General features: G+C 54.4%; 1 protein-coding gene across 4 annotated transcripts in view; it reads left to right on the top strand.

Annotated features, from left to right (window-relative positions):
* The first annotated feature begins 239 nt into the window (after positions 1-239).
* Positions 240-12,350, top strand: part of LDLRAP1 (low density lipoprotein receptor adaptor protein 1) — a 29,897-nt gene continuing 17,786 nt past the window's right edge. For 3 of the 4 annotated variants that reach the window (XR_011699644.1, XR_011699643.1, XM_071576915.1), the window contains exons 1-7: positions 240-421; positions 2,826-2,968; positions 4,470-4,582; positions 7,084-7,198; positions 9,838-9,910; positions 10,337-10,420; positions 11,678-11,808. Coding sequence is in view for 2 of the 4 variants with exons in the window: in XM_071576915.1 (XP_071433016.1) it covers positions 337-421; positions 2,826-2,968; positions 4,470-4,582; positions 7,084-7,198; positions 9,838-9,910; positions 10,337-10,420; positions 11,678-11,808 (744 nt within the window). In the remaining 2 variants the exon portion in view is untranslated. The remainder of the gene's footprint in view (positions 422-2,825; positions 2,969-4,469; positions 4,583-7,083; positions 7,199-9,837; positions 9,911-10,336; positions 10,421-11,677; positions 11,809-12,350) is intronic. The other variant, XM_071576916.1, reaches the window with a different exon arrangement.

Here is a 12,350-nt window from a genome sequence, read left to right on the forward strand (position 1 = left end):
GCTCCAGGGGGTCCCGTTGCATCCCGGGGGGGCAACAGCAGCTCCCGCGGGTCTTTGCTGAGTCCCGCAGGCTCCGGAGCCCCCCACGGTCCTGTCTGACCCCACGGGACCCCCGCGCTGCTTTGGGACCCCCCCCCCGCCCCTTTGGGCTCTGCGCGCATCCCCGGCCCGGCGGGGGCGTGTCCCTGCCCCGTGACGTCACTGCTCATTTGCATACGCCCCGCCCCGGACGCGTCAGCTCTGGCGCCGCAAAGTTGGCGGCGGGGCCGGGCCGGGGCCGGGCCGGGCCCGTGCGGGGCAGGGAAGGGGCCGGGCCCGGTCGGTGCGGGGGTCGCGATGGACGCGCTGAAGTCGGCGGGCCGTGCCCTGCTGCGGAGCCCCAGCGTCCACAAACCCTCGTGGGCCGGCGGGCGGCACAAGAGTGAGACCCGGCGCCCGCTTCTCCCTCCGCCGCCTCTCGCTGCACCCCCTTGTCCCGCATCCCGCCTTCCCTCCCGGCTCTCCCGCTCCTCGTCTCGCTGCGCCCACTTTGCACCTTTTTGAACTTCCCCTTTCTCCGCCTTGCACCCCCTTTTCACCCGCGTTGTTCCGTCCTCCCGCCTGTTTTCTCCATGCCCCGTACTCTTTTCTGCTTTACTTCTCTCGCACCTTTTTAACTTTCGCGTTTTCCCCCCACTTTGTTCCCCCCATTGCACAGTCCTGCAGCTCTTCCCCGGTGCCGCAGCGGGGTCGGGGGATGGGTGGGGGGCTGTCCCTGTGCCCTGCTGGGGGCTTGGGGGACTGTCCCCGTTCTCCAGCCTGGCCCAGGGGCCAGAGCCAGGCGGGCAGTTTGTGACCTGGTTCGGCTGTTATTGTTCGTCCCACGATCGATGGCCCCGTGGCGAGCGGCCACTCGGCCCCTGCCAGGGGGAAGGGGGGCCCGGCCCAGCTGCCCCCGAGCGTGGCCGCGGCAGGAGGGGGTGCTTTGTTTGCCCCCAGCGCCCCGAGGCGGGATCACACTCCCTGCTGATCTGATGGGATTGACCCGCCGTCGGTGCACCTGGGATTAAGTTTGCACAGCAGCGGGACACAGAGAGGGCGGCTGGCTGGGGGCACTACCGGAGCGTGGGGGGGCCGTGCGGCGTGTGGGGGGCGCTGCCCAACATGCCCCCGAGGGGTGTGCCCGGCGGAGGTGCCGCTGGAGATGCTGTGACCTTGCAAAGTGCGCCGGTGCCCTTTGCCGGGCGATGGTCTGCAACGGGAGAATGGGTGAGGTGGCAGATAGTGCAGAACAGGGTGTGGGAAGTGTCTCTGTCCCGCTGGGGGCCCCTTCCTCTCTGAAAGCATTTTAGTGGCTTCTCTTAAACCACCTCTATTTCCGTGCCAGGCCAGTGGGAGCTGTGGTTGCCCAGAGCTGCAGGTGGCATCACCCCAGGCACATGTGGGGTGGTGACAGGGTCCCTGGGCTCAAAGATAGGGGGCCAGAGCCTGGCTGGGAACAAAGGGACTGTGGGGCAGGGAGCTGCCTGTCCACAGCACACAAACCACCTGGATGTCCTCACCTGGCTTCAGCTGAGTGTGGGAGCACAGTGGCAGCACCTTTGGCTTTTGAGAAATCCGGGCTTTTTTCCTGGCACCCTCTGGGATACCAGGTTAACACAGCATCCCACTTGTCCTTGTTTTTTCCCTTTTCTTCTCCAGGAGCTGTGTGTTGGGCACAGAACCCCTGCCCTCCTGCCTCCCCATGGCACGGCTCCCACTGGGTTCCATCACTGTGACCTCAGCTGGTGCCGGTGGCTCACGGTCTGGCACCCACGCCCAGCACTGGGAGGGGTGCTGGGGTTTATCACTTATCTCCCATTCTGCCTTTGCAGGGAGGCTGAGTCACTGGGAGTGATCCCAGGGGTGCATCTGGGTCCCCCACATCCCTACAGCTCTGCCTGCCTGCACTGCAGGCTGCTGTGGAGTTTGGCCCTGCTGCTTGGAGGAGGCTGAGTTCAAGGCAGCAAAGCCTCAGCGATGTGGTTTGTCTCTAGGAGGACTGTCACTCCCCAGGTCTGTGTTTTGTTGTCTCCTGCTCAAAACAAGACCTTCCTTGAACACGAGAGCTGGGTTGCCATGACTGGAAATTGAGTCCTTCAGTGTAACTTCAGGCTTAGAAACACCCGCTTGACTTTCACTTTGGTCCCAAACTTATCCCTATATTTTGAACACTTTCTCACCCCCACTGCACTTAAGGAGAGAGGTCAGTAGTCTTCTTGGTGGTTTCCAGGGGAGACCAGAGACCTCTCCTTGCTGAGGCTTCACCTGTGTGAGGGGCTTCTCAGTGACCGATTTAGCAGGTCACAGCACCTCACCTGGATCCTGGCAGCTGCCTGAGCTTAGCAGTAAATCCTGTCTTAGCCTGAGTGTGTAGGTGATGGTTTGCACAGAGTGAGGTCATTTCTGTGCATGGGGTGGCACCAAGCCCTGCCCTGAGCTGGGGCTGAGGCTCAGGATCCCCTCGGTTATGGTGTGAGTCTGGGTGCTCACAGTTAAACTGATGGATTGTTTCTGTTTGCTGTGGCTTGTGGAAAGCATTTTGGGATTTGTTTTTGCTCTGTTGGAGAGCTACAGGGACTGATGATGAGGTTCCCCACGTGAACACCTTGTGGTTGCTGCGTGGTTGAAGTGTTCTGTTGCCTCCTCCAACAGCTGGGTCTCTGCCCCATCTCCTCCTCAGAGCTCCTGGCTCTTCAGAGTTGGGAGTCCAGGCAGCAGCTAAACCAACAGTCTGCTTGTACCTAAACCCTTGGGGATATCCACGTGTGTTTGGGAATCCAAGAGCCTCTTTATTGTCTCTCTAGAGCTCCCAGAGAACTGGACTGACACCCGCGAGACGGTACTGGAGGGGATGCTTTTCAGCCTCAAGTACATGGGGATGACACTGGTGGAGCAGCCCAAGGGAGAGGAGCTCTCTGCAGCTGCTGTCAAAAGGATTGTAGCCACTGTGAGTGTCTGTGTTGGAGCAGAGCCCTGTCTCCTGTTCTTCAAATGAGTTTGTCACTGAGGAGAGTTTCCAAAGCCTCAGGTCTGGAGGCAGCTGTGAGCAGGGGGGGGGATCAGGATTGCAGGTCCAGCCCCTCCAGGGGCGTGCAGGTGTCTGGTGGTGTAGGCAGAACTGCAGATAGTGACACTGGAAAGCCTTTGGGGCCAGTCCTGACCCTGGGATGGGGCAGGCTGTGGAAAGCTGGTGTTAGTTGTCTGAGCTCTGGCTCCCCTTGATAAGCCTGGGTGACCCTGGGTGTATGAGAAGCCTCTGACCTGGTGAAATCAGCTTGCCCTGGGGTTATTATGTCTCCTCCTGCAAGGCAGGGACAGTGTTTGGAGTGTGGCCAGCACCGTTCTGGGTTTTCCTTCCCAAGTTTTGGAGGGTTAAGAGGGGAGGGGAGCAGGACAGCTTGCTCCAATTCCCAGTCAGCACAGCCACTGTTCCTCTGTAACCTCTGATGCAGAGGGACTGATTTGCAACCAGCCTCCCCAGAGCCCCAGCTCTGAGTAAAATCAATGCTTCTTTAAGCCCTTATAAAACTGAATGAGGCAGAGCCCCAGCTGTGCTGTTTAACTGTGGTAAAACTCAATGGAGTGGTGGATGGCACTGGGTAGTGCTGGATCCTTTCCTGGCATGTGCTGAGCTGGACCAAGGGAAGTGCTTACATGAAACAGAACCTGCTGGCAGAACCCTTCACATCTGCTCTGATCCACTGAGAACTGAGCCTTTAAATAAAGCCCCGGGGCTGAGGCAGCCTCTGAGGGGCAGGACCAGCCCATCTGGACATGGCCCATGAGGTCACGAGGGAGCAGGGCTGGGGATCCAGGTCTGCAGTCTGGAACTAGCTGGGTGTGTACTATTTCTCTTGAAGACAGGCTGGGCAGTGAGCTGAATGTAACCTGAAGGCTGAAAACATGACACTAGTAAATAAGAGACAGTCTAGTTACTTTTTACGCTGGCCCTGTGACCTTGCACAGAGGATGCTTTCCCACTGGAGCAGGGTCTGGCAGCACAGCTTGGAGCCAGCTGCTTGGGAACCCATGTTGTCCAGGACCATCCTGCTCCCAGCACAGCTCCCTCATTCGTGCTGATGTCCCCCTGCTCTAGAACTGGTCCTAAAGGCAAAAATCCCCAGAGTTTCACCAGGTACTCACACGGCTCGGCCAGAGCAGCTGCCAGTTTGTGCTGGTGGCCACAGGGAAATTCCTGTGGAGATGCTGGGCTGGAAGTGCCTCTGCACAGCATGGAATGGGTGGTGTGTGTCCTTGTCGCCTTAATGCCAGTAAAAATCATGGCTTCAGGCAGGAAGAGTTTTAATAAGTGCTTTATCAGACCTGGTAGTAAAATCACGTTCTAGTACTGAGTGATATTTTTGTGCATTTCTGGAGTCTCTCCCCAAGTGCTTTTGGATATGTCATTGTTAAAAGCCTGGAATTCTCCTCCTCTTTCCCTTCCAAAGGCAAAAGCAAGTGGAAAAAAACTGCAGAAAGTGACTCTGAAAGTCTCTCCCCGAGGGATCGTGTTGAACGACAGCAGCACGAATGAGCTGATTGAGAACATCTCCATATACAGGTGGGTTTCAGGGTGCACTCTGGGGGTGTGTGCCAGAGCTGCTCCTCTGCTCCATCTCCACCCAGTCTGATCTGCTGCCTCACTCTCCACCATGTCTGGAGGGAAGGCAAAGGTGGGGGAAGGAAGGGTGGGTAATAAATTTAAGGTAAAATTACAGCTGGTGCAATGTGTCCAGCTGGGAGTAAGGAAAGACATGATGAGCCTGAAGGTGAAGAGTGTGCAAACTGCAGTTCCACAGCCAAGCACTCTATGGTCACACATGGCTCTACTGCCTATTTGTGGCACTAGAAATGCCAGAGCATGTGGGCTGATGACAAGAGTGGAATACAGAGAATGGTCAGAGCATCCCTGAGCTGGGGCTGCCTGTTCTGTGTCTCTGTTATGTTTAAATGGCTCTGACAGGGAGCAGGGCTGGAACAGCTGCTGGGACCTGATGCTGGTGTGGGGAGGGTGAGTATGGGTTATCCTGTATCCCCTCCTCTGGCTTTGGAAGATACTTCTTTTGGAAATATTTCTTCCAAAGTGGAAGGAGGCAGGCACAGGCCTGGTGGAGCAGAGCTCAGCTTAGATCTGGCCTTTTCCATCTCCTCCATCCCTTTTCCCTGTGCATCCCCCTTGCTCTGCTTCTGTACTTCACCTGCTGCTCTGTGCTAAACCTGGGAAGGAGAGCGAGGGGTTGTGGCTCTCTCTAATGACACCACTGACCCACTTGCTTTTCTCCAGCTCAAACCCAGCAGTCACACACAACCAGGAGTATAGAGCCCAGCCCTCCCTGGAACAGAGCAGGGCTGGGCAAAGGAGCTGTGCCAAAATCGAGATCCCTGTGCTGCTGGAAGAGCAGGCAGAGCCGTGGGGTCAGGGATTTGACGTGCTGCTTTGAATTCTCCCCAGACACTTCAGCGGCTGTCGGTAAAGCTGTTGCTGTCAGTGCCCACATGAGCAGCCCCTGACCCAGGGACTGGAGCCAGCACCTCCCAGACAGGCTGTTCTGGTTCCTGGTGCTGATCCCTGGAGATGCTGGTGCTGTGGGGTCACAGTGACAAGTGGGATCTGTGTGTCCCAGCAGTGGCAGTCCCAGGGCTTTCCTCTAACACCTCTATTGTCTTCTCCTTGGCTTCTCTATCCACTGGGATGATGCTGGCTCAGGTCTTCCCCAGACCATGTGCTGGGGCTGGATGGGGTGGCCATGGCTCAAACACAGCCACTGTCACTGGATGTGCTGCTGCAGAGGCCTCGGTGCTAAAACTGGCTCAGTTGAGAGGCAGCTGTGAGTAATCCTGTCCCTGGAAATCAGTGACCATCCACTATTGAGCCAGGGAGTGCTGGAAGGGCCATGTTGCAGCACAGATGACTTGCCATGGTTTTGTCATGATTATTAAAGGAGTGACCATGTGGTTTTATGAAAAATGGGAGAAAGGAGTGAACTTGCAAGAGCCTCTTTAATAAATCCAGAGCACAGCTGAGCTCTGGAAAACAAAATGTAGGCTGTTGAGCAGAGACATCCTCACATGTAAGAAGCTAATGCAGTGTAAATCAATTTTGAATGTGGCTTACAGTCTCAGCACCTGCTGGCAAACTGGCACCTTTCAGTTCTCTCCCTGCAAACTCTCAGGGGCAGCAAGAACAGGAGCTGAAGGTGCAAAATAGGGCCATGGGATAACTTTTTACTGAAGCATCCCATTTTTGACTTGGGTTTTCTCTTAACACCTGTTTGATCTGGGAAGAGGCTTTGCTGGCTGCCAGCATTTTCCACTTTGCAATAAACCTGTGGGACTGCTCCAGCCTGTGCTTGCTGGCCTCAGACAAGACAGTCCTGCAGCTCTGGGACAGACAGACATGGTGGAGGCTGATGCTGTGGGACCTGCTGCCCTGCATAAGGGAGCTGAGCCCTCAATCACCAAGGAGGCTGAGCCTCCCTCCCCACAGGCATCTCGGAGCATCCCATGCATCTGCTACTGCAGATCTCAGAGCCTGAATTTCAGCCTCTCCAACAGCTTCTATTGAGTGCTCCTGCATCAATTTCTTTCTCCAGTTTGAGCCTCAAGATTAAATCGTAGTCTGAGAGCAACTCCTCTCTCCTTGCAAGCTGATCCTCCAAGGAAAACCTTCTCAGTGAGTCTCTCTTCTGAAGACAGACTGTTTGTCAGGTGTAGTCCCAGGATGACCTGCTAGAATCTGTAGCTTTTTCTAACCTATCCTTTCCCACTAGCTGAAACACTTCCTCTTCTCTTGTCTCCTGCCTCTCTGTGGTGCACGTGGGTCATGCCATGGCAGCAGGAGTCGCTCTGAGCTTCTTTTACGCTCGATCCCATGACATTGGCTCCTCTGCTTTGGGGAGAAGTTGTGCTGAGGCCTGGTAACATTCCTGTGCTCCCTCTGCCTTCCCTGCTTGGCCCTAGAGCTGGAAGCCCTGGGGTAGGCGCTTGCTGGCAGGTCCAAGGAGGGCTTGGTGGATCTCCCTCGTGCTCAGTGCCCCAGACACGTTTCGTTCTGTCTTTCAGGATATCCTACTGCACGGCAGACAAGATCCACGATAAAGTGTTTGCCTACATTGCTCAGAACCAGCTCAATGAGAACCTGGAGTGCCATGCCTTCCTCTGTACCAAACGGAAAATGGTCAGTCCAGAGGAAGAAGTGGGGATGTAGGAGGAGGAAGCAGAGAGGGGCTGAAGTGGTGAGATAACAGCTCCCACCAAGGGAAAGCTCCCACCCTCCTGCTGCCAATAATCCGGCAGTTCATCCTGGCAGTGCCTGGCCATTAACTCCAGGCTGGATTCAGCCCATTGGCTTGACAGCTAAAAGCTTCTCTGCCCTCTGGGATGGGGGTGAGAGGACCTGACCCTGCATAACACTTCAAAATCCCCTACCATGCTGCATTCCCAGCTGATGGGACTCTTCCCTGCTCCACATCCACTTCCCTGGGCTGCTGGAGCCGGTCTGAGCCTGGCACGTGGAGAGGCTTTGGGGAGCAGCGAGGTCTCCAAGGAGGCTGCCACTGAGGGGCCTGGGGAGACCCCAGTGAGAGGCTTTCAGCCAGCTGTTCTGGGCTTGCTGCCCTCCCTGGCTCCCTTCCATTTCTTGCCATTGAAGCTCCATGTCTAATTTTTAGTGGCATCTTTGTAGCTGGGGCTGTGTCATTCCCGCAGGAGCCGTGTGGGAGACCCCACTGTGTGCCAAGGTGGGGCTCAGAACAGAGACCTGTGTGTAGAAAAGAGTCCCTGCCTCTTGTTTTGACTTGATTCAGTGGACCAGTGAACTGATGAGCTGCTGAGGAGGGGAAGTGGGTCAGTGGGCACTGGCTGCAAGCAGGGCAAGGTCTCTCATGGAGCCAACTGAGCCCCTTCCCAGTGACAGGAAGGGGCTTTGGGGCAGAGGTAAGGCAGGTCCAACCCCTCTGCCCCTAAAAATCCTTCCCCTGGTGCCTCTTACAGGGCTCAAATGGAGAACAGGATCTCTCAAATCTACAGGGAAAAAACCCTACTGAGAGCCATTCCCACTGGGTGCCTCACAGTGTTGTGGTTCTTGGGTTCCCAGGAGCATTCCTGTGCCTGGAGTGCGGCCACCTCACTGTTAATATTCTGTGCTTTTCCTGACTCTTTTTTTTATCGTGGAGAGAATAATGGAAGCTGTAAGTTGTCTCTCTGTTCCACGGCTTGTGCTCCCATCCTTGCACAGCAAAGATAAGCCTCACTCTGCAAATTAAAATTTAAATCTTTCTAGTGCTAAAAGAATTGTCTCAGTGGTACATCAGCTCAGTGTGTCTTCCTCCAAATAAAGTTCTCCAAGGCCTTTTGTGGCAAAAACTAGAAATACTTTTTTTCCCTAGGCTATAAAATGCCCGAATGTCCTGCTGGTAAGGTGATCCCTGCTCCCAGACTGGGAATCATCTTGCTGCAGGGCAGGGGCCCTGGATGTACCACAGCTACCACTCATGGGCATATAATTAGTCCGTATTTTTAGTTCATGGGTAATTCTCAATGGTAACTGGGTCTATTAAACTTGATTCGGATGTGACAGCTTAAATTGTAAACAGCTGTGAGGAGTTTCATACTCAATTACCATATTTAAGGGTTTTTTGCTGTAAAGCATTTGCACTTCCATCAAAGATGTAAATAGCTCCAACATTCAAATGAGCTCTCCTGCTTTCCAGGCTTAATTGGTACTGATAGGTTTGGGGGTCTCCTCGCCCCTCCTTCACAGGGTGCCTGGCTCTTGGGGGATGCTGTGCCCCATTTGTGTCCCTCTGTGTCTCCATCCTCCAAGCTGCCAGGGCTGCAGGTTCCTGACCTGGATCTGGCTTTGTTTAGTTTACAACTTGGTAAAACAAACTCAGGCCTTGAGGCTCCCACAGCGACAGCCGTGCAGAGTGTTCCTCGTTATCTCCCGGTGCTTGAGCTGCTCCTGAGCTGTGCCTGCTCCTAATGAAACTGGCATTTATGTCACTATTTATACATCTCCAGCAACTCGTGCTGTTTAAGGTGGTGGTGGGTGGTTTTAGTGCTGCTCAAGCTCAGGGAGGAATGGAGGGGCTCACAGGGGTGGTGTCCCTGCTCCTGCCATGGGCTGGGCTGGAGGAGGACAAACCCATCCTGGTGGTCTAAGCCAGCAAGACCCCAGCCAAGGGAAGAGCCTGAGGTCTGTCTTGTCCTGCCTCTAAGGTTGCTCCCTGTTGGAGAGAGCAGGAAATTCCTGGTGTTTTATCCCATTGCTCTCAGAGCATCCTGGTGCACACAGTCGTGCTGGGTCAGCATGGGTGCAACTCTGCTCATCCTTTCCCAACTCTGTGTAGCCAGCCGTGGTCCAGAGCTCATCCTGTGCAGTGATCCTTGTGAGGTGGTGTTCTCATGGGTGATGCTCCTCAGTAGGTGGGAGCCACACCCCTCAGGGAGCTGTGAGGACAAGCCCAGGGCCGTGCAGTGTGTGTGGGGCTGGAGGTTGGGCTGCAGGAGGAGCTGTGCATTCCCTGTGCTCGGGAGGGGCTTCTCTCTCCCCATCCATCACCACACTGGCTATGACAGCTGTGTCCCTGCCTCCTCCATCTTCCCCTTACCCCTGAGGACGTGTCTACAACACGCTGTGTGTCCTACACGGAGCAAGTCTCTGCTTCCATCAATATTTGATTCCCCTCCCTGGCCAGGTGGGAGCAGAGGACTGGTTGGATACAGGTTAACATGAATCTGGAAAGCAAAACCTCCAAGTGATTTAAATCTACATGAGGACCTGATTAATATCCTGCCTCACTGCTCTCATTCCAGGCACAAGCTGTCACCCTCACTGTGGCACAGGCCTTCAAAATTGCCTTTGAGTTCTGGCAAGCAGCAAAGGAAGGTGAGTTTTATTCCCTTCTTCTGACTCTTCACTTTCAAGGGAAGTTCAAGGGATGACTTTGGGTTTTTTCCAGCTTTCAAGTGCCTTTTCCCCTTGCCCTCCAAATTTCCAGGCTGGCTTCTAAGGTTGGTGCAAGGCATCTTCTGGGTTTGTCTCAACAGCCTTGTAAATCCAGCCCAGTTTTGGCTGTGCTGTTTTCTTCCTGACGGACCTGGTGCTGGGCTGTGATGCCTCAGGGACCTGCTGCTGTCGGGATTTCTGCTGCCATGTCAGGAGTTTTGCTTTCGCCTTCCAGGAGATTATGAAACACACCCAGAGCCTGGGCTGCTGCACACGTGGCCCATCTGAGCTGTCTCCCATCCCTCCTCCCTAAAAGCTTGTGGGGAAGTGCTCTGTGGGCCATGATGGGATTTCCTTCTTTTGCAGAGAAGGAAAAGCGGGAAAGGTCCATCTTGGAAGGAGAAGGGACGAGCAGCCCCCAGTCAGAAGCCCCTGTCCACCCTGACACACGTGAGTCACCCCCAGCAGAGCTTTGCTCCAGGATTGGGGATGGGGGATTTTCCCTGGACAGGGTGAGCTCCTGGAAAGGCTCTGAAGACCACGAAGGAGATACCTTTCTGTTGTAGCAGAGATGTTGTCCTCGCAGAATTCTTGGCTGAGTCCCTCATTTCCCCCCTTAAATACCTCCTGCAGCTCCTCATCCACTGCTGCTGCCACCCCAAGTCTGTTTACTTCTGCCCCAAGCAATTGGCCATAATGTCCTTAAGAGCTTGTTGGGGATCTCCACATCCCAAGCTTGATTCCGGCTTTGTCTCAAACCCAAAACATTTGCCATCCCATGGGCCGAAGGAGGTGGATGTCCAGGGGCCCCTCCACCTCCAGTGCCCCAGTGAAGGACAGGTGTGTGAAATGAAATAAATAGTAAATCCTCTCATAATTCAGTGCCTGACCATGGGTCTCCTGCTGCCTCCAAAATGCAGGACAGGGAGAAGTGGGACAAAAGGCTCATCTCTCTTCCATATTGGCCATGGAAATAAGAGGATTTGGCATGGAGGAAAACAGCATTAAACTGGGCTTCCTTCCAGGCTGGCACATCTTGTTTCTTCCTGTGAAGGCCTAGGACTGGAGGAAGCTGTCACAGCTGGGGGTACATTGGAATAAGTGTGGCCCAGGGCTACCATGGGTGTTGGAATGGGCTCCAGTGTCTGCCTGGGGGATGCTCTGGAGCTGGGGCACTTCTGCATCCACCCCAGTGCAGAGTGGTGGGGAGGGTTTGAGGCTTCCCTGAACACCCTCAAGCTCTGAACTGTTCTTTGCCCAGTGCAGGATTTGCCCTATAAAATACTGATGCAAGTTTGTAAGATGCTGAATTGTTTCCAAGCTGAGGATATTGCCCAGGGCCTGTTCCCGCCCTGGGGTGGGATATCCTGGAGTGGCATGTCCTGGGAATGGGATGTCCTGGGGCTGGGAACTGTCAGCTTGGCCTGGGGCTGATCCTGCCTCACCCTAAGCATAAGTAGCCTTTGCAATGGCTGCTGGAGGGATGTAGCAGCTGAATCCATGTTGAGAGGTTCTCAGGTGTCTCAGGTGGACGCCGTGGATAGACCACAGCCTCCACTGGGGTGAATGCAGCTCCTCCATGCTAAAATTTGGGAATTTGATGCAACCCTTTGATTCCACTCATTTGAAGAGAAGCGATTTCTGCAAAAAGGTTTGGTTATGTGTCTCTTTTCTCCTCCCCTCATTCTCTCTCCACTTTGTCCACAGCAGCAGCCACGGGGAACTTGCTGGATTTTGAAGATCCTGCCAAATCACCCCTGAGCAGCAGCACAGACCCCCCACACTTGGATAACAGCGTGTTTGGGCCCAGCTCCTCTGTAAACAACAACGTGGTGTGGGTAAGTGTGAGCTGGGAGTGTGGTGCCACCTCAATGTGTGTGCTCCAGGTCCCATCACAGGGCTTTTCCTTGGATAACTCCTCCCCTCAGGAGCTGTGGGTTCACTGAGCTGCCCAGGGAGGGTCTCAGAGATGCCCAAGTGAGCTGGGCTTGTGTCCTACTTGAAATGATTGATTAGTGTTCGAGAACCTGCTGCCCTTTTTAGACTCAGTAAATAAAGGAACAGGATTGTAGGGTGCTGTGAAAAACGCTGCTGTCAGGTAATTGAATATTCCTTATTCTGGAGCAGCATTTCTCAGTGGTTTGGTACTTAATTGAGAGACCACCTAACTGCTCTGTTCAGGGGGAAAAATAATTATGTTGATGGCTTTTATTTATTGCTCACTAAAACCAGGTTATATTTATGTTCATTATTACTCTTAGTTTTGCCTCGCTCTTGTTCGTGGCTGTATCTGGCTGTGGGAGCATGGATGGCTTCTGGAAACGTCCTCAGTCATCTGATTTAATTGTTTCACTGGGCCACTAATAGAAAAATAATGAGG

Source organism: Pithys albifrons, chromosome 24 (genome assembly GCF_047495875.1).
Source record: "Pithys albifrons albifrons isolate INPA30051 chromosome 24, PitAlb_v1, whole genome shotgun sequence".
Lineage (NCBI taxonomy): Eukaryota > Metazoa > Chordata > Aves > Passeriformes > Thamnophilidae > Pithys > Pithys albifrons.